The sequence below is a fragment of the Parasteatoda tepidariorum genome, chromosome 8 (genome assembly GCF_982258835.1).
Source record: "Parasteatoda tepidariorum strain Cologne lab strain chromosome 8, Ptep-v5.0, whole genome shotgun sequence".
NCBI lineage: Eukaryota > Metazoa > Arthropoda > Arachnida > Araneae > Theridiidae > Parasteatoda > Parasteatoda tepidariorum.
In genome coordinates, this window is record NC_141762.1 from 20,577,057 (window position 1) to 20,598,182 (window position 21,126).

Genomic DNA, 21,126 nt, shown 5'->3' on the forward strand with positions numbered 1-21,126 from the left:
CACTGTAAAGTAGTCAGCAATACACAAACCTTGGCGTTACAAATCATCAATCATTCATGACACTTCGAAATTGAATGTAAAACTTTCAAATTACTTTTCTGAGAACTATTTTCATACATTTTTTTTTATAATTCCACGAAAAGAAAAACACAATCGAAAGATTACTTAATCATTTGTTTATTCAGTGATTTTCCTCATTACGTGTAGTTTTTTTAGCGACAGCTCCACGAATATTTATAAAACGATTCCCAGCATCGCTACATATTATGTGGGGGGGGGGGGGGGGCATTATTACATCTAATATTTTCTTAATTAATTATAACAATTGATTCAGATCTATCACTAAAATACAGTAAGATACTAAAATACATTATCAAAACTTGGCGATTTTTATTTTTGAAAATTAAAACTACTGAACAGAAAACTCGTAATACATCATCCACACTGCGTTCAAAATATTTATTCGTAGGAATATTATTTAAAAATCACTAATAATCTAAAAGATTTTTTTAAAAGAATCCAGTTTTAAAAAGTAAACAATTCTGCCAACAAAACTTTTCAACATACGTATACATATACGTATGTGTGTAAAAAAAAATAGTGCATTGCTAATTTCTTGAAAAAATTACAAAAATGCAAGATTAAATTTAAAAATGTAAAAACGACTTTTTAATATGAAACAAAATAAAACTTGTATAGTTATAAAAAGTAAACGATTCCACCAAGACTTTTTAACTTTAAAAAAAAAAAAACGTCTTACTAATTTCTTTAATTTATAAAGAAAAAAAATGATAAAAATGCACGATTAAACTTAAAATAAACTCTTTCTAATAAGAAACAAAACAAAAGATTATAGTTTTAAAAAGTAAATAATTCCACCGATATTTTTCAACATAAAAAAACAACTACAAATAACACTTTGGTAAAGAAAAGAAATTGGTAAGAACACACGATTAAATTTCAAAATGACTTTTTAGTATGAACCGTAACAAAAAATAATAACCACACGCTAATTCGTTTAACTCAGGGGTTTCCAACTTACATGAGGCCGGGGGCTGCAATTAAAAACACCAGTCACATGGCGGGCCGCAACTTCATCAAAATGTTATATACGATTCTTTTATGTTTGAAGGAACGTTAAATATTACTGTCAAATTTTTATCAAGCATTGAATTACAAATAAAAATAAGCAGTAGATTTTTAAAAATATTTAATTGCATAATAAGAAATTGCAAACATAAAAACAATGGCATACGTTGACTAAGTAGCATCACCTTTGCAAGACTTAAAAATGCGCCCTATTATAGAATTAACACAATTTCTTTTAAAATTATAATATAAAATGAACACAATAAAGACATTCGGATATTTATAATCTTTTATTAATTCATATATTTTAATATTAATTAATAGGGAAATAATAATTGTAAGACGGAATTACGAAAAGTAATAAAACTGAAGCATTGTATACACTAACCAACTTACTCTGAAATGAAATTCATCTTAATAATTCGAGAAAATAACACACTATCTAATAATGATTATATTCAAAGTTTAGTTAAGATTGATTTTTATTCGTAATGTGAATTAAAAAATATCTTATAAAAGAAAAAAATGTTTTTGCTGTAATTTATATAACATTGTGCAAACAATCTTTTTGAATGAAGCACTACGTGCCTAAGCGTTAAGATATGCCGATGGCAATTATAATTTTAATGTATATATCAGGGTTTTAGACGCAGTTCTTTTATCAGTAAACTTAGTAATATATTTGCACGGAATTTTTTTTTTAAAAAATAATTATAATTCTTTTTTTATTATCTTAATCATTTTAAGTATTTTTTTCAAACATTAAAATTCATTGAAAACTGAATAAAACCAAACTGGTACTTTTTAAAATAAAATTATATGCCTTCAACGATGTAAGCAAAGAAATAAAGAGACGTATTATAGCAGGTAATCGATGCCTTCAAGGCTTAAGAACGTTTCTAAAGTCAAAATTAATTAAAATTTGAACAAAAATAATGCTATACAAAACAATCATTACACCTGTCTTAACTTATGGATCTGAAACATGGCTTTTAATTTAACTATATCATGAGCAGATCTACTAGCTGTTTTTGAGAGAAAATTTTCGGCGTTATTAATGTGGATGGCTTTAAGACATAAATTTTAGCTATATAAGTTATTCAAGGAAGCTGATATCAACAGATACATCAAAATAAGTCGCTCAAAACTTGCGGGTCACGCCTGTCGAATGGACCATTCTTCTTTCACATTTAAGTTGTTGTAGTTCATTTACGTCGCACTAGAGCTGCACAATGAGCTATTGGCGACGGTCTGGGAAACATCCCTGAGGATGATCCGAAGACATGCCATCACAATTTTGATCCTCTGCAGAGGGGATGGCACCCCCGCTTCGGTAGCCAACGACCTGCACGCGAAGTCGAGCACTTTACGGTAGAACAGCTTAACGAGGACCAATACCGCACACCCTCGGTTCCTACGCAGACTTTCAGATTTCAGATTTTCAATTGCAAACCAATGGGAACTAGAGTCAGAGGTACGTCCAAGATCAGATGATTTGAATGTGTGGAAGAGGATTTTATAAAATCCTAAGAATTACTAACTGGAGAACAATCACAAAGAAAAGAGCAGAATGTATGAAGGCTCTGGCCCACAAAGAGCTGTCATGCATATGTGTAAATGGCTTATGGACACAATAACGACGTAATTAATCAAAAAAAAAAAAAAAAAAGAGGGGGAAAAGTGATGTTTTTTTCCATCACATCACGTTACGGAATAGTGTTTTAAAATAAATGAACTGTAATGCGTTCTTGAATGAAAGTAAAAATAAAAAAATAGATAAATATTTCTTTGAGCAACATAAATGCCAATTAAAAATTTTACACAAAAAGATGGTATGGGGTTCAAAATGATTTAAAATAAAACAAAATGCATTATAGCTCAAAATAAGATGCAACATTCAGTTCAATGCATTTTTAACTTTAGACATTTATATATATATAGCAAATTATAAAAGATTTTATAAGCGTTATGTCCTAAAAATCGCTTTTTAGCATTTGTTTAAGCTACAAAAATTAGAAACGAAGCTTGGAAACAGTAAACTGTTTAGAAAACCACATTCGAATTACTCGTTTCGTAATAATATAGAATTATAAATATCAAAAAAAAAAAAAAAAAAAACTCGTCTTAATAGTAGCAGCAACTGAACAATATCAGAATTTTCAAAACGCAGTTGAAAGGACTAGCAATAACTGTTGAATGAATGATACAAAAAAAAAAAAAAAAAAAAAAAAAAGCCCTCTTAGATTTGTGAAGAAATCGGAGAAATAAAGAATCCTCATTCGAGTGACGTATTAATACACATAAAAAATAACAGAATTTTCAAAATCATGTAGAAATGCGTATCGCCTAAAAAACAGCTTGGATTTACGCTAAAATTGACTTGAACGTCAAAAGTGATTACTATTTGCCAGTCGTTAAATTGCATTAAAAAGATCGGGATTTTAAGAAATACGGGGAAATTAGACAACATAGGCTTCCAAAGCACGATCTATAAGACACTTGGATTAACTAAGAAATAGACAGAAATGAAAAGCTACAAGAGTGATTACTAATATTCGAAATTTACGAGTCATAAATATTGTCCTACTTTGGGATTTTTAAAACTACGGAAATTTCGATGTGATAGCCATCGAATAAAAATAATCGTAAATATTTTAATAAAAGAAATCGTATGGAAGAATCGTAATCTAAAATCAGGGTTGGGTTTTTGCCGCCAAAAACTGGTTTTTGACATGACAGTGGTAAAAACAGTGTTTTTACCGGTAAAACTGTCAAAAACCTACTGTTTCCTTCAATTTATGGCATATAGCGGACAATATATTATTTTCCCATAATTGCCTTTATAAATGAATGTTGTAAATGATTGCTATTGATTTTGCAACTATATACATTCATGCAGAAATATTGTAATATACTTATTGAAAATAACGATATTTGCTTTTATCATTATAGCTTGATTTGCAAAGGATTCAAAATTTTGCATTTCTTAATTGTTAGAAACAAACAAACAAACAAAAACGCTTGGAACTATTAATAAATTCAAGAACTAAGAAGAATTTAAAATTTGGCATTTCTTAAATATTAGTAAAATATACTAAACAAAACTTGTAACTACTAACAAACTCTAAGTCAAGAATGACTTGACATTCTTCAGTAATGTAATATGACAAACAAAATGCTTGGAAATGTTGAAAATTTTGTTTAGTATCCTAATATTTTACTTCAAATAGTATGTTTTGATATATCAATGCCCTCAGCGGGATTCGAACCCTCAGCCATTGGCTTCGTAGTCAGACACGCTAACCGCTTGGCCGGGTTTTAGTATATGAATCAATTTAGCTGTATTTAGGTTTTGATATACTAACAATTCTTCAAATAATTATATAATTGGGTTTTACTTACCTATTTTGTGTAAAGCATAGAATCTACATTTCTTTTAATTAAAGAAATTCGTAATTATTTTCCTACACTTTTTTTTAAAAAAAAGAATAATGCATGAAATAACTGTCATTATTTAAACGTGGTTAAAATATTTACTCATTATTTTCCGTGTAAATAATTATTTTTTATGCTTATTTCTTAATGAATAATTACTATATAAAAATAAACTTGTTGCTGTTGTTAATTTACGTCGCACTAGAGCTGCACAATGGGCTATTGGCGACGGTCTGGGAAACATACCGGAGGATGATCCGAAGACATGCCACCCCAGCTTCAGTAGCCCAACGACCTGCATGCGAAGTCAAGCACTTTACGGTAGCACAGAAAATAAACTTGGAAGATACGACTTATGCATGATGTCGGCAAACATGGACGATGGGAAATTTTTGCAAGCACTTTTTAATCTTTAATTAGGAGATGGTTTTAATCTTCAAATACAGTTAACCTAGATTAAGTGCAGCATTAATAAAGAGTATGCTTTTAACATATTTAGAGTTGTATCGTCAAAACACAATTTTATTTTAATAAACATGTTCTTAAATCTTTCAGTACAGAAAATAAAAGGCAATTATTTTAACATAGCTTTTCTAAAAAACTGTTAAAAGGTAAATTTAGATTACTTTTCTTTCATTATGGGATTTGTAAGCATATTAAGTTATTCTCATGGGTGCAAGTTTGATAAAAGGCCAAGACTGAAAATTTTTTGACTGAAATACCTAACATACACGATACCCCCTCGACATATGCAAACTATCTAAGAAAGCTTTACCATAATACATCAAGTTTAAATACTGCACAAAAAATATTTATTCATCTGTCTTTTGATAAAATAACAACAGGACATAAGAAAGTAGACCAATAACGTAGACCTAAAAAAATATTTTTATGGACATATAAAAAAAAAAAAATTCCGATTTCCGTCTTCGAGTCAGTCTTGTTTCCGTCCACGGACATTTTCAAAAGACGGAAATCCGTCCTGGGGACGGAAGACTTGCACCCATGGTTATTCTATAATGACATATTTGTCAATCTGCAATTAAATGTAAGTGATTAAAAGAGACAACACAAATTTTATATATACATATCATATCTAATGTCCTATTACAAATTATACTATGTCTAATTTTTAATGTCTTCCACTTATAGATATGCAGTAATTTCATGTATTTTTACCAAAGTACTACCAGTTTTCAATCAATTGTCTGTTGCAATAAAATTTCCTTTTCGTAAATATCTCTACAAGATACTTTATTATAAAATTAAATGTTTTAAAAGTATCTCTTTGAAAATTGTACCTCACTAGTCTAGAGCACAGTACTTTTTCCATAAACTCAAACATAAACAAATTTCCAGGTTTTTTGTACAAAGATTGGTACTTTTCTAATTTTACAAATAAGAATTACAACATCAAAAAATTAGCAATGGATTCAAATAAGTAAGAAATGGTTTGGTTAAAATATATATTAACTCTAGTCTCTTTTAAAACAAAAATGGCTTCTTGAATACTAAACTTTACATGAAACTGGTTAGAAAGTTAACTGAAAGATAAGAGAACTCTCATTGGTGTAAATCTCACAATATTGCTACTGAATTGAAACATTAAGTTTGTGTATACAACATAATGCTTTAACTTCTTTTTATCTTAACACACTAGACATTGGAATTATAAAAGATGCAACTAGACAAGACAATCATACAGTTTAATTACTCAAGTTTTTTTTTTTTTCCAAAACTAATTTTAAAAAATGCCAATTACTCAAAGAGCATCACACCAGACCTATAATATTAAGTCAAATTTTATCAAATAGTAAACTTTTTCACCAACTCACTCAATTATGACTTATCTAAACAAGCTTACAATGCATTTATTTTGAAACTTCTCCGGAAGATAAAAATATAAAATTTAGCTCATAAAATAACAAAAAACTATGTAGATAAAAGTTTAATACATAAACAATAAAATATTAAACTTCGTGAAAAAAAGCATTTCTTAAAATTAAAAAATGCTTAAAAAGGTTTAAGAATGTCACACTCAATACTGTCAAATATATATTACCAGTTATCACCTGACTTGTTAGGAAGACTTAACAGCCTGATAAATTGCATAACAGTAGAAGCTACAAATAATATACGAAATACACCAGTTAACTTTGCATGTATACCAGCTAGAAAAATAGTACTTACCACCTAAAAACTTGTTGAAAGAGGAGACAAACCATAGAATAAAATTAAATGAATAATTAAAGCAAAAATTAAACGAAATGAATTTATTACAGCTAGCTTACACTTATACAAATCACAAATAATGTTCGAAAATAGAAAATAAAATCCACAAGTCCGCAAAACTAAAAACACAGCGAGGTTTTGGAATGATTAGATGAGAATTTCGAAAAATGCGGGGATGCTAGAAGACAGTTTTAGGCTTTCTTCTCTGTCTTTTTAGGTAAAAGAACGGCCTGAATATTAGGCAGAACACCACCTTGGGCGATGGTCACGCCGGACAAGAGCTTATTTAACTCTTCATCGTTTCGAATGGCCAGTTGAAGATGACGAGGAATAATACGAGTCTTTTTGTTGTCACGAGCAGCATTGCCGGCCAACTCCAACACTTCGGCGGCGAGATATTCCAAGACAGCAGCAAGATAAACCGGAGCTCCCGCACCTACACGTTCAGCATAATTACCCTTACGTAATAATCTGTGAATACGACCCACTGGAAATTGAAGTCCAGCACGACTAGATCGAGTCTTGCTCTTTCCCTTCACTTTACCACCTTTGCCACGTCCAGACATATTCACTAAGCTTTAAGAATGTCAAAAACTTAACTAAATTTATTTCTGCAGACGACAACAAAGCTGAGAGCAATAAAAAATATTACGCAATTTTGGTTTTTATAAAAGAAACCCGAGAATGAGTGACGGCCAATCAGAAACTGAGTTTCTCCTCCAATGGCTGATTTATCTGCAGCAAACTGAGTACCGCCCATTGCGGTGACATTTGATTGTATTTGTTTTGCCATATGGTGGCTATTATTTTGTAAACAATTAGATTTCGTTATTAAATAGAATTGAAGGGATTAAATAATAATTATTTGAAATAACATTATTTGTTTTTAATATTTAGATACAGAATTTGAAAGTTACATGTGAAATCAAAAGGTGTATGACAAAAAAAAAAAAGTGTACTTAACACTTAAAAATCTTATTCACAGCTACTTTATAGAAATTGAATTTTATTCATTTTAGTTTAATTGGTTTTTAGCTTTAGTTTTTATACAACGTTTCGGTTATTTTGACGTATTATCATGAAGAAATAGAATGTTACGTTTCTTAAGTTAAATATCCTATAGCTAAAATGCTGGTTATTGCTATGGTGTAAAGCAAGTTTTTTTTTAATGATCTTTTTAGTTTAATACATCAGCATGCAAATTTTTTTTGCGAATATATTGTAAATACAAACATTTTTTTCATCGAATTTTTTTATAGCATAATTTCTTGATTTTTTTTTTAATAGGAAAAATTTATACTTTGACTTTTTCATTTTTCCATCCTTTTAAAATGGTTCAATCTCTTTTTTTTTTTATGTATTTAACACACATAACAAGCATTTGGTTAATACTATAGCTTTTTTCGCTTCTTTAAAGTTTGTTGTAAAAGAACTTGTACCAAAAAAAAAAGTGATCAGTTTAAATTATTCGGCCTCCAACAAAAATTATAATAAAGACAATTTTGAAAATAAATGTCTTGGTTTAAGTGTTATAATTATTAATATATCTCTATTCATTAAAAATATTTGTTCATAGTGGCTTAAGAATATTTTTTTGTCCCAGAATCTTGAATTTTTTAATGCTTATATTGTTTGTTTTTGATATCCAAAATTTAAAGTATTTTTACTATTGACATTGAATTTATTATACAGTGGTAATGCAGAAATCAGGTGCAGATTATCATTTTTGGTACCTGTATAGAAGAGAACATTGAAAATACTAAAAAAAGTGATTAATATTTTTTATATATTTTAATGTATCTTCGTTTCTAAGATTTGAAACAATGAAAAAAAAAAAAAGTAAAAGTTCTCGGATATTCTATGTTAAATTTTTTTTTTTGTAGGTCTGGTTTGTATTGAACTTAGTAAAACCAAAAAACAGAAAACAAGCATAAAATTTGTTTTTGTCATGTTTTTTACAAGTTTAGATGTTATTAAACTTCATCAAAGCCTCTTATTTCTTCCAGAATTAGGGCGTTAAGATTTATTTTAGATTACCAACCTATGAGTAAAAGAAATTAAAACTGTTTTCAAAACACAGCTTTTAAAAAGAATAAATTATGATAAATTGCTCATCCAGATTGATTTTATACTATTACTCAAGGTTTTATAAACTTTAAAAAATGGTATTTACATTCCTGTACCACATTACTTTTTTCCTCAAGCTGCATTCATCTCATTTTGTCTGTTTTGATAGGTGGTATTTCAAGTCATATTCCGACAAACTGCTTCTGTTCTCAGTTTTCATTAAGTGCCAAAAAGCCAGTTTTATTTCAGTAATAAGAAACCAACATTAACATTAACTTAATAATTTGTATTCAATAGAGACAAGGCATATAAGTTTTTCCCGAAGCACATAGATAACCAAGAATATTTTGTAGCAGCTACAAGCGAGTGCTGTATCTCTCTGCAATATTTGGTAAAAAGAGAAAAATGAGCACGATTGATGACAAAGAAGCCAGGGTATTCCGCATCCGCCTTGCACTGACCACGGTGCTGACGCAAAATATCCTCAAATCCTTTGAAAGGAAAATTTTTAAGATGAACTGAATACCCAAAATTATACGGTACATGGGACTGGTTTTTAGTCTTAAGATCCATTACTGAGTACCCGGCCAATTTAACCGGTTAAATCTTATGTTAGAATACCTTATTTAGAATATTAGTAACATATATGTAGGAGATTTTTCCCAAGAAATAAGAATCCTGTGAAATAGTGTGCATTTCACAGGAAAGGTCACTTCCAGTTTAGACCGGCCTCTCACCACCTTTAAAAGTTATCGAAATACAAAGCTTTTGCAAAATAATTAAAAACAAACGAATTTTTTATTTTATTTTAGAGCAAAAGTTTACTTTAAGTGTTTGAGCCCCAAGCAGACCGGTTACGCTATTGAGCAAACCCAGTACATTTCGAACACTGTAGACAACCGACGGTGTGTTATTGATTGTTGAAGTCGCACACTCAGATTTACTGACACAAGTACATAACACAGCTCTTTTTAATGTGACTAGTAAATTTTACAATCGGTAGAATAATGCAATAATACATAACAAAATAAATGCGTTGTATTTTGCAGTCACGTACATGTAGTACAATGTATGTTTTGGGAGATACACCAAATTTAAAAAAAGTTAAACATTAAATATAGATTAATTTTTACTTACTTTTTGCGTTGCTTCACCTAATCATTTTGAATCACAGTTATGAACAACGAGACATATTACGGGAGAATACTGCTGATCACTTTGCAAACTGCAATAGTTTTCACGGAGCAACGAGAAAAAGACTCGCTATCTAACAAACACAAGAAGCACCATCGATCCGATTGCGGTTCGTCAATGTAAAATAAAGTGCTGTTGCAACTCTTTGTATTTCTAGACATAAAAGACCACTGCGCTGCTTTGATCTTTCTGAACTCATCTAGAGAAAGAGCGATAACGTTTTGAATTCTTCAGCAGTGTTTCTTTAAATACCCTCTGGGACTCAAAAGGTTAAGGACCTTAGTAAAACAGATAACTTTTAGACAGAGAAATATTTTGCTTGGGAGAATGACATGAAAAATCTTAAGATAATTGTTCACTGCTAATTTTAATTTTTACTACGAAGCAAGTTTCAATCTTTCTTAATAAATTCAATCTTCATTAAGTTTAGTTAGGTTAAAGTTATCTTAAAGTCACATCATTCCGGAAAATTTCTTGAGTTAAAAAACAAAAACAGTTTAAATTGAAAAATATTTGAACAAGTTTTTTTTCTCCTTTTTCTCAATATTTCTTAGTTTACTCAAAATATATTTAAAATTTTACACATACCTATGATGACCTGGAGAAGTAATTAAAATTTACAAATATGTCTTTCTTTCTAGAGTTTGTGATTATAACAACTATTTACTGATAAAAAATTAATATTAATCATGAATATAAGCTTATACAGGGGTGATTGCGAGCCCAAGTCAAAATTCCGGAAAATTTCTTGAGTTAAAAAAAAAAAAAAAAACAGTTTAAATTGAAAAAAAATTTAAACAAGGTTTTTTTCCTATATTTCTTAGTTTACTTAAAATATATTTAAAATTTTACATATAGCTATGATGACCTGGAGAGGTAATTAAAATTTACAAATATGTCTTTCTTTATTGAGTTTATGATTATAACAACTATTTACTGATAAAAAATGAATATTAATCATGAATATAAGCTTATAAAGTATCTCTCTGGCTCTCCCTTACAAACAAATAAAATAAACTGTGTTTTTAAGTTCCACCATTGAAAATTTGATTTCCGGAAACTTCTGTGATCAATGATTTTTTTGAAACTTCTGGACCTACAAACTCCGGATCACTGATAGCCAAAATTCCGGAACACAATCAGCCCTGACATTGGGAAATTTGAGTTATTCTTTCAGTGTAATGAATTACACAATACTAATCCAATACCTTATGCTGATATGCCAATATTTTAATAATCGCTATCTAAACAAGTGATGCATTGTTTATGTATCTTTTAATGTTGAACCTAATGTACAACAAAAAGTTGTACGAATAACCAAAAAAGAATCAATAATTCAAGTTTTTAAGTCAAAAAATATTTAAACCTTTACACACTTTAGATTGCTATCCACAGGCTATATGAACATGTAAGGGAGGTTTCACTAATAGAATTTCTCATGCTTTCCATAAAAATCAGACCTATCAACATTAAATACACAAGTGGGCGACCTTTGTGCTAAAATACAAAACTAAGGCAAACAATGTTAAAGAGCACAAAAATATTTATAAAATACAAGCAGCTGTTTCGGATGCTCAAAGGGCAACCTTCATTAGTGCAGATCTGTTGCACTGTTGAAGGTTGCCCTTTGAGCATCCGAAACAGCTGTCTGTATTTTATAAATATTTTTGTGCTTTTTAAACTTGTTTGCCTTAGTTTCATATCAACATTGTTAATTTGCAAATAAAGATAAAATATACTTTAGTTTAAATCTACCTTTTCATTATTCCTCAAATTATGTAAGTTTTAATTCAGAACCTGCTTATTTATTTAGTGAAAAAGAACCATACACAGGTATTACATTCTATTAATTTATCCCAATGATATATTTATCTATTAAACATACAAAGCTACATTTCACGAGAATTTGTTTACATTATCACTGCTTACTAAATCTCCTGCGTGGTTTACTCTAAAATAAGTATTCTAGTGAAAATACATGAATTTATTCACATGCATATTTTAATGCAAGTCAGTAAAACAGTAAACCTAATTTCTATAAAGGAAAAAAAATAAAGTCAATAGTTTCAGAAAATTTACGAAATGAGAAAGTACAAAAAGGAAACATTTTGTTTCTTAAGTCATCGATGTAGGTGCACGCAGCATCGTAATACTCTTCAAGATTATCATAGAATTAAAACATTCAATAATATCTAATGAAAGTTCTCATGTACAGGCCTATTAATACTCTCACTTTAATTCCATACGTTGAAAAAAAAATTCTGTAACATTGCTAAAGTAAACATTACCACGAAAAGTTTTATAAATAGTAAATTATAGGCATTTCTAGCTAATCTATGAAAAAACTACTTTTCTACAAATCTACATTGCCTAATCCTTTTTTAAAACATTTGACACTACACATTTATAGAGAAAATACAGAGCCTTAAACTTAATTTAGCCAAAAAAGCAGTATTTAGTTTCTATTAAAGGAATTTAAATACACTTAAAGTTGAAAAATCATTTATGCAAAAATTTCAGATATTAATAAAAAATCCCTTAAGTATGAAAAACATGCTAACTTGATACTTCTAGAATATTAGACTTTAGAATTAATAGGAAGATTTAAGAGTTAGAGCATATATAACATGCTAGAGACATTTATATACATAATAGAATCAAGAGACAAGCATGAATAGAAGAAAAGCAAGATAAAACTACTAAAAGATGTTTATTTTAAAAAGATACATTTAAACTGAAATGACAGCTCCAAACATTAAAATCCAATTAAAAATTTAGTCAAAATTAGACTTACAAAGACAATAAGTAAAAATTACAGAATACGCAGGAGTTCTCACAAAATATATGATAGATGAAGGAATGATTAGAGAGCATCTCATCGAAGTTCAACCACCGAAACCGTAGAGAGTACGGCCTTGTCGTTTCAACGCATAAACTACGTCCATTGCTGTAACGGTTTTGCGTTTAGCATGCTCAGTATAGGTCACAGCATCACGAATTACATTTTCCAGAAACACTTTCAACACTCCACGGGTTTCTTCGTATATCAAGCCAGATATACGCTTAACACCGCCACGGCGAGCAAGACGACGGATAGCAGGCTTGGTTATTCCTTGAATATTATCTCTAAGTACTTTACGATGTCGTTTAGCGCCTCCTTTACCCAAGCCCTTACCTCCTTTTCCACGACCAGACATGTTGAACTAATAAACAAAAATTCTCGGCGATACAAACACAATAGATATGCAACGTCGATTTAGATCAGACGACAAAAGCGTTCTGTCGAATTTAAAATAATAATAAAATGATGACGTAATTTGCGAACCTGTGAGAAGCCTTAAATTTTCTCCAATGAAAGTTTCGTATTCAGCTTTGAACCTGTGAGAAAGCTAAAGCGAATTTAAAAAACTGTTGCCATTTTATTTCTTCTTAATATACATTTTCATAATTGCGTAAATATGTAGTATTTAAAATTTACAAAAATAAGTAGCTTAGAGCGCATTTTAATAAATTCTTTTGTAAAAGCTACAAAAATCGGCAGTCGGAAATGGCTAATTTACATAAAAACAAAACAACCGTTATTTTGATTTGATAAAAAATTATTGATTTCACTGTTCCATATTATATCAAAGTAATATTAGTTTTTCCAAAAAGATGATAAAGGGAATCATATCCATGTTACATCTTTTGAAGTTATTACTGTTCACGCAAGAAAGATTTGGACATATTTGGCTGTTTTCGTTACCACTTTCTACATGTTCTAATTATTTTTTAGTGAAAGATATTTTTCATCTTTATTATTCATTAACATTGAAAGATGCTAGGAAGCATCTCTTAAAAAGAGAGAAAACTTCACATCTTATTTTATATATTTTTATGAATTTAATCGTTATTGGTGGTTATTTTTATAAAGTTCCTCAAGAACTTATATTGCTGCTTTTCACATTTTTAGTTATCTTTTTTCATCGTTTGTTTTATAAGCCATCTTTAACTGAATCAGAGAACTTGATTATAGACAATGATTTATCGTTAGGATATGGTAGTGCGTTGTGTTATTATGACAATTATTTAAATTACATTCTTCGACATCCACATGTAGACTTAAAACATCGAATTCGAATGTTTAAAAGTAGGCATAGTATAAAAAATATGTCTGATAAACTCTTTATTTTAATTCCTTCCTCTTGTAAAGTTGAAACATATGTAGACGAATTTGATTGCATCAACCGCTGCAAGGAATTAATTCCGGTAGAAATAAATATTGCCGGCATATCAAAAAGAACCTTTAACATCTCTGTTTATCATATAATATGTGATGATGATGTTCAAAATTCAGTTCGATTAGCACTAGAATATGCTCAGCCATTGAAAGTACTCTTTTCTTTAAAAGAAAAAGGATTACTCTCAATAGAAGATATGCATAAACAAAGAGAAATATTTACAAAACGTTTAAAGAAAAAGCTCTCTGATAGCGGAAGTTCTGAACTAGTACATCTTATAGAATATGATGATTTTCCATCACAAGAATTGTTTGAGGTCTTATTGAAAGTAGAAGCTGTTCATGAATTTAGGAAATACAAATCGTAGAATGATGAATGCTGCCAAAACTTTCTTTTTTAAGGAAATTGTTACATTTCTAAATTTTTACATTGTTATAATTATATGCTACTTTCACCTGAATTGCTTGTTGTTTTCATGTAATAATAGCTGTTCACAAATATTGAAAGTATTAGGCCTTCACAAGAAGATGTTACTTTTATTATAGTTTTTGATATTAGTGTTTACTTTTTTCATAAAATTTTATATGATGTTGATCATTTCAGTGTTAATTCCATTACTTTTTGTCCAACAATTCTGAACTCTGTGTATTATACTATATATATAGTATCTTTACTTTTAGTTATGATATTATGGATAATTAATAGACTTTTAATCATTTATCATATTTTTGTTAAATAGCTTCCAATTTCCTATGAATTTAAATTTAGAAAAATTTATTGTAAGTGTCTAATTCATTTATTTATACAGTTGTCTGTAGAAGGTAAATTTACTACCGTTTAGCGGTACCTACACAAATTCAACTTAAGGAAAAACGGTAGTTTCACAAAAATACTTTTAAAAAAGCAAGTTCTCCTACTGAGCCTTTTAAAATGAAACGATGATTCTCCCCTCTGTAAACTTTGCAGAAAGTCAAAATTAAAACATTATTTTAAACATTCTAACATTATCTTAAACACTATTGTAAATTTATTCTATCAGACCTTTAATTTTTATGAAAAATTTTTTTCTCTGTGAATTTTTTTCCTGTATGACCTAGTCGAAAATGTTTTTATAATGAAAAAAACTTTTAGCGCTAATACTGTCAAATGCATGCTTTTAAAAAATTCAAGTGGAAATTTAACTATGGACTGTGATTTTTAGATTTGGACAAAATTTTACAACAGCAAAATTATTTTTGAATTATGAGGAAAAATATATAGAAATTTACCTGTTCTAAATAATTTTTATTCGTAGTGACAATTTTTGAAAATATTTTCTTATTTTACCATATTTTTGTGTTGATTTTTTAATATAATTTTTAGTTTTCACAAATTATGTCTAAATTTTCATGAAATAGGTACCTCTCAAAAAAACCTGAACAGACCCCTGTTATATCGTTAATTTGGTCTTTTCATATTTTTGCATAATAGAGCTTCCTAAAAAATGAGAGAAATCTTAAAATAAAAATATATCTTAACTTTTTTTATTGATTGCTCTTTATCTGCCAATTAATTTTAATTAATAAGTTTGGCATAGATTATTATAGGAGGTTTTAAGTAATTAAGGCAACTTTGCAATTGAAATTTGATACATTACAATCAACAAATATTTTATAACTTCGTTGTGAATTAAAAATAAAAAATAGAGTAGAAATATTTTAGTGCTTGTTTTGGATTGTAGTTTAAAGTTTTAATAGAAATTTAGATCCAAAAACCCACACTAAATTAATTTTGATATGTTGGCTTAAATGATATGAAAATATTTTCTCAAAACAAAATAAATTCTCAATATATTAGTATATATTCTCTTATTAATACTCTTATCAGAAATTTTCTGTTATGTGTATAATTACTTAGATATGTAAAATGTTTGCTATACATATTTTTTTAAAATAAAAGATGTCTGGACAAAAATTAATTTTTCATGTGTAAATAAATATTTTTTTAAAATTTCTAATCTTTGGTTTTTTTGTTTTATGTGTTGATACCACCTTTACTTTTCTGTTAGTATGCACCTACTTTTTACAGTTGGTACCAGGGCTCGAAAAACCGCCCGTCCCTGGCGGTCAAAGATTCCCTGCGGACAATAAATTTCTCGAATCCGACATCCGCTCGGTCAGCCATTTTCCCGTTAATGTTCGGGATACATTTTCAATTTTTGTTATCTTACAAAAGTCTAGAGCCTCACTTCTAAAATGACCCTCCAATCTAGAAATCTCGTTAATTCTTTCGTTAGACTAAATGCGCATGCTCACGTAATCTGTAAACAAAAGAAAAGTTGCTCTGTGCTGTGGATTTCTAACAAAGGAATTAACAATTCCTCTGATCACGTACCGCTCAGCTCGTGACGTCACTGTTAAAAAAAACACATAACGTACTAGTCATAAACAAGAAGCGTTAAACACAATTATAAATACCTAAATGGAAAACCCCTTTCAGATTTACTGAAAACTCTAAATCATTAGCTTGATTGTAGATCTGGCAAGCATCATAACATCATTTAAAAAACGCAGTACCCCTGATAAATTGACATTCCACATAACTTGACCTTTGTCATTTAAATTATTTCATAAATGAAATACTAGGTTACTATTAGTAAGCTAGTATATATTTTATTACTGTATAATGTAATCCTAGTAACTACTAATTCATTGTGCAATTATATAAATGTTTGCAATAAATAAGATAAAATTATATTTTAAATTATTTAGAAGCGACGGGTTAGTTTCAAAGGAGGACGGGTACATTGTTGGACAAGCCGTCCTCGGGGACAGGTAAAATTTTTGAGTTTTTCGAGCCCTGGTTGGTACCCATGGATCTGAAACTAGGTAGACTTCCACCTAGGCTGGTAGTCCTAGGTGGACTATCAACTATTGGTACCCATGGATCTGAAACTAGGTAGACTTCCACCTAGGCTGGTAGTCCTAGATGGACTATCAACTGTTGGTACCAATCGATCTGAATCTTTTGAGTTTTTCAAGCCCTGGTTGGTACCCATGGATCTGAAACTAGGTAGACTTCCACCTAGGCTGGTAGTTGTAGGTGGACTATCAACTATTGGTATCCATCGATCTGAATCTAGCTGGACTTTAAGCTGCTACTGAAAAATCAAAATTTAGTTCATCATAACAATTAAGTGCATTAACCACTAAACCAGCGCAGCTCAATTTTAATAAAGGATTTACATAAAGGGGAACTTCTGAACAACAGCCACTGGTTGCTAGCCTAAATTTTGTATCGGCGTACATCAGACAACTTTGTCTAATTTTTCATCACTTGCCTACAATAACTTAACTAATCATTTCCATTGGTCATCACATTCAAGTCATTGTCAAAATTTTTTAAGTATTTGTACTATAGTCAATCTTAGTTGACTTAAATTCCACCTACAGGATATCTGCTACATTTTAGATTTTCAAAATTATGACTAATTCCAAGAATTTTTCATGACATAACGAAGTTACCATTTTCTCCGGCAAAAACAACAATAAATTTAAAAAAGCATTATAATAACATTCATTGAAATGTTAGGTATGACCAAAACTGTTATACTCTGCATCTTCATGGATTTTAAATATAAAAAAAGAGTAAAGAAGGAGTTGAAGCAATAAAATAGCTGAAAAAAATACAAAAGCAAATAATTTTTTTTCCTGCAAAATTATATTTTAAAGATCTTGTTCATCGGAAAGAAAAGAAATACTACTGATTTTTCTGTTCTCATTTTGGAATAAAAATAAATCCGCCAATGACAGGCCTGCTTCAGCTATAATTTTAAATTGATAAACTAAAATAAATAATAAAAAAAATTCTGAAATCACACAAGTATAAAAGATAATTCACTATAGGAATTCTGTTTTTTCCTTCATTTTTTGAAAGAAGATAATTTTTAAAGAACCCGATAGAAACATTTTATATTTTAATAAAATATGACTGTTAGTGGGGATTTTGTTACAAATCCAGATATTCGGAACACCATGAAATTGGGTGTGTGTGTGTGGTGGGGGGTTAATTACATTTTAAAAATAGGATTTTTCGGCAATCTAAATCCATGACTTTTCTAAAAAAAAGTTAAAATCATGACTATCCAGGTGCACAGATATCCTACACCTACTACAGGTAAGGTGAATTTTTCATGGATGGATAGTCCGTAGGAATCCTTTGGTATGTTGTTCTGATAAACACAATGAACAGTAATTCTTGATGCATAACTGATCAGCTTTTAATATTTAATTTAACCAGTACTTGTGTGAAATATGTACATTCTCCTCCCCCATGTTCTAGATACTGGTAGAGTGGATGTCTGAGTAAGAACTTTAGTAAATGTGAGTAAATATCGCAAGCAAAATTTCTTTACATTGATCGATAAAGTTATTGAGGATAGTGAAATTGAATAAATGTGTCTAAAATTAGCTTCATTATATGGCTGTGGAGAAACGTCAATGTCACCATTAAAAAAAATTTGATCATTTTAATAAAATAAAATGATAGTAAATTAACCTTTCAAGTAACCTTATTTGTAATTATATGTGTTTTTTTATTGCATTTTTGTTGTTTGACGTTTGTAAATTTTCTTTCAACTATCTTTTAATACGGGACACAACCATAAGGGACTTGTTTTGGAGATAACAGTAATTTCTGTTATAATTTAATTTAAAGTCATTTGACTTAAAATTTTTGTAAAACATGTTTCTTATGTTTTAACTTTTTATCAAAACTGCTGCGGTGTATCTGTGTTCTCTTTATGTGGAAAATATAATGATAGTAAATAGTTCATCATGTTTCAGTCAGAGTGCACTAAAGTCGATCAGTACCAATGATTTCTTATTTTCGAAAAAAACTAAGCATCTCAAACAAATATACCTCCTTTTTTAAAAAATCACTCTAATTTTTATGATGTAAAATTAAATGTCATTTTTATTGGCTCTAAATTTTATTTATTGATCTGGTTTTCATGATGCGAACACAAGTGACATTTCTGCATCACGAAAATGACACTGAGTAAAATTAAAATTTCTTGCAAAAAAGGCACATGCACATTTGACATCATTTTGAGGTCAATGAAGGTAACCCCTAAGAACGACCAACCTCCATTAACAATCATTCAACTGTGCACTGTGGAAAAGAGAGTGGTCGCACCCGAGAGGTTTCACTGTATTATCTAAAACCTGATACAAAAATTAAAAAGCTATCATACTTAAATATTTGGAAACCTAGTTGACTTGAAATGTTTTTTATAAAGAAGTTTATAAAAAACAAAACTGTCAGTAAAAATATGTTGAAATTCAAGGGTACTTTAAAAAGTGAGAGAAAAACTAACATTAAACATTTAAAACAGGCAAGTGTATGTGTGTGATATTAGTAAGATAAGGAATTTTCAATTATATAAATAGAACAAAATTTTATTTCATATTTTGTACATTATATTAATGGCACTATTACAAAGAACTGTATATCAATACAACTACAGGTTGGCATGTTTTTAAGTTTTCCGCACAATTCGAAACTGATATATTTACATGTTAATTTAATTAACTTACAATTGTTAATTGACAGTTTTAAGAATAACATGCATTAAATACGAAAACATTATTACGCAACGGTTGTTATTAAAAATAACTTTAATGATAGCAACTTCAATCTGTAAACAAAACTACTAGTATTTAGCCACATCAGTGTTAAGAACATTATATCTCCATTGCTCCATTTGGAAGAAAAATATAAACTTTCATTTAGTATTAAAAGATAAAGAACAGTGATCTAAAGATCTAAGATATCTTATCTTAGATATTAATAAAAATATCTAAGATTACAAAATAATTTTCATTAAAAATTTTGCACAACTACAAATAACATGAAAATCAAAAAATTACTAACAATATTAATAAAAGAATTTTTTCAATATGATGAAAATATTATCTAGAAGAGAATAGTGAAATTTCTTATTAGTCAGCTAAGTGAATGATAAGAATTTATGTGACTAATAATAATAATAACCTTAAAAGTATAACAATTGGCAAAAATAACAGGAGTTCAGAAATGAAAACATTATTTTTATACAGTATAAAATATATTATGATATGTAGTTGTAGTAATTTTCTCTTTATAATTTAATATTGTTTTCAATTTGCAAATCACATTATTATATATAAAAATTCAATACTGATTTAAACTTCTGCTATATGAGGAAGAGCTTTTGAGGTATTAGATAGTACATACAAATTTTAAAAGAAAAAAATAATTTTTGTGTGAAAACTTGCATATAAATAGTTTTATCTTATAGTAAATATTCACTAAATAAATTTAGGGCATATTCAATTCAGATATTCATTTATTTTATTTTAACATAATAAATGCAACAAGATTATAACAATAAAATACAATATGTAAATTTTTAATGAGAAAAACAATAAATTATAAACAGAAAACATGATCTAAATTTTCAAGTTCTTTCTGGCTCATCTCTTCATAATATCTACTGAAATCTAATCTATAAAAAAACATAAAGTGCATTTTAAAACTAAAATAAATTACTTTCTTATTAAATAAGAACATTTTCAGCCACAAATATATGCAGTTTTCTTTTATTATTCAAGAACTAAATGCTTATGCAAATTAATAACACAATCTAAGCAGAGTAGTTGCAAGCACTAATACTAGATTATTAAAGGTGCCACTCTTCACAAGACTGAACATTTTTTTAGAAGTAATACTTGAATATTATTTCAATAATAATGAATATAATTTAATACACAATTATAGGACAAAATTAATAGTTACTACTGGTCATAGGGTGACTAAATATTTTATTAATTGCCTCACAATCGCAACTTTTTTTGTTAAAAATTAACCC

The 21,126-nt window shown here is 28.9% G+C and overlaps 3 protein-coding genes across 3 annotated transcripts in view; all 3 read right to left on the reverse strand.

Annotated features, from left to right (window-relative positions):
- Positions 1-6,782: 6,782 nt before the first annotated feature.
- LOC107443684 (histone H2A) lies at positions 6,783-7,441 on the reverse strand. The gene has a single exon (XM_016057631.5). It carries the CDS (start codon positions 7,320-7,322, stop codon positions 6,948-6,950), a length of 375 nt encoding a protein of 124 aa, XP_015913117.1. The 5' UTR covers positions 7,323-7,441; the 3' UTR covers positions 6,783-6,947.
- Positions 7,442-12,708: 5,267 nt separating this feature from the next.
- LOC107443685 (histone H4) lies at positions 12,709-13,412 on the reverse strand. The gene has a single exon (XM_016057632.4). The coding sequence runs from the start codon at positions 13,212-13,214 to the stop codon at positions 12,903-12,905; it is 312 nt and encodes a 103-aa protein (XP_015913118.1). The 5' UTR covers positions 13,215-13,412; the 3' UTR covers positions 12,709-12,902.
- A 6,247-nt stretch (positions 13,413-19,659) lies between these two features.
- LOC107442171 (gamma-tubulin complex component 2) overlaps positions 19,660-21,126 on the reverse strand; it is a 33,118-nt gene continuing 31,651 nt past the window's right edge. The window contains exon 26 of the mRNA XM_043042880.3: positions 19,660-20,763. Coding sequence (XP_042898814.2) covers positions 20,688-20,763 — 76 coding nt within the window. The 3' untranslated portion in view covers positions 19,660-20,687. The remainder of the gene's footprint in view (positions 20,764-21,126) is intronic.

Bases quoted from the DNA above. Each gene is read 5' to 3' on its own strand.
- LOC107443684 (XM_016057631.5), bottom strand. From the start codon at position 7,322: ATGTCTGGACGTGGCAAAGGTGGTAAAGTGAAGGGAAAGAGCAAGACT.
- LOC107443685 (XM_016057632.4), bottom strand. From the start codon at position 13,214: ATGTCTGGTCGTGGAAAAGGAGGTAAGGGCTTGGGTAAAGGAGGCGCT.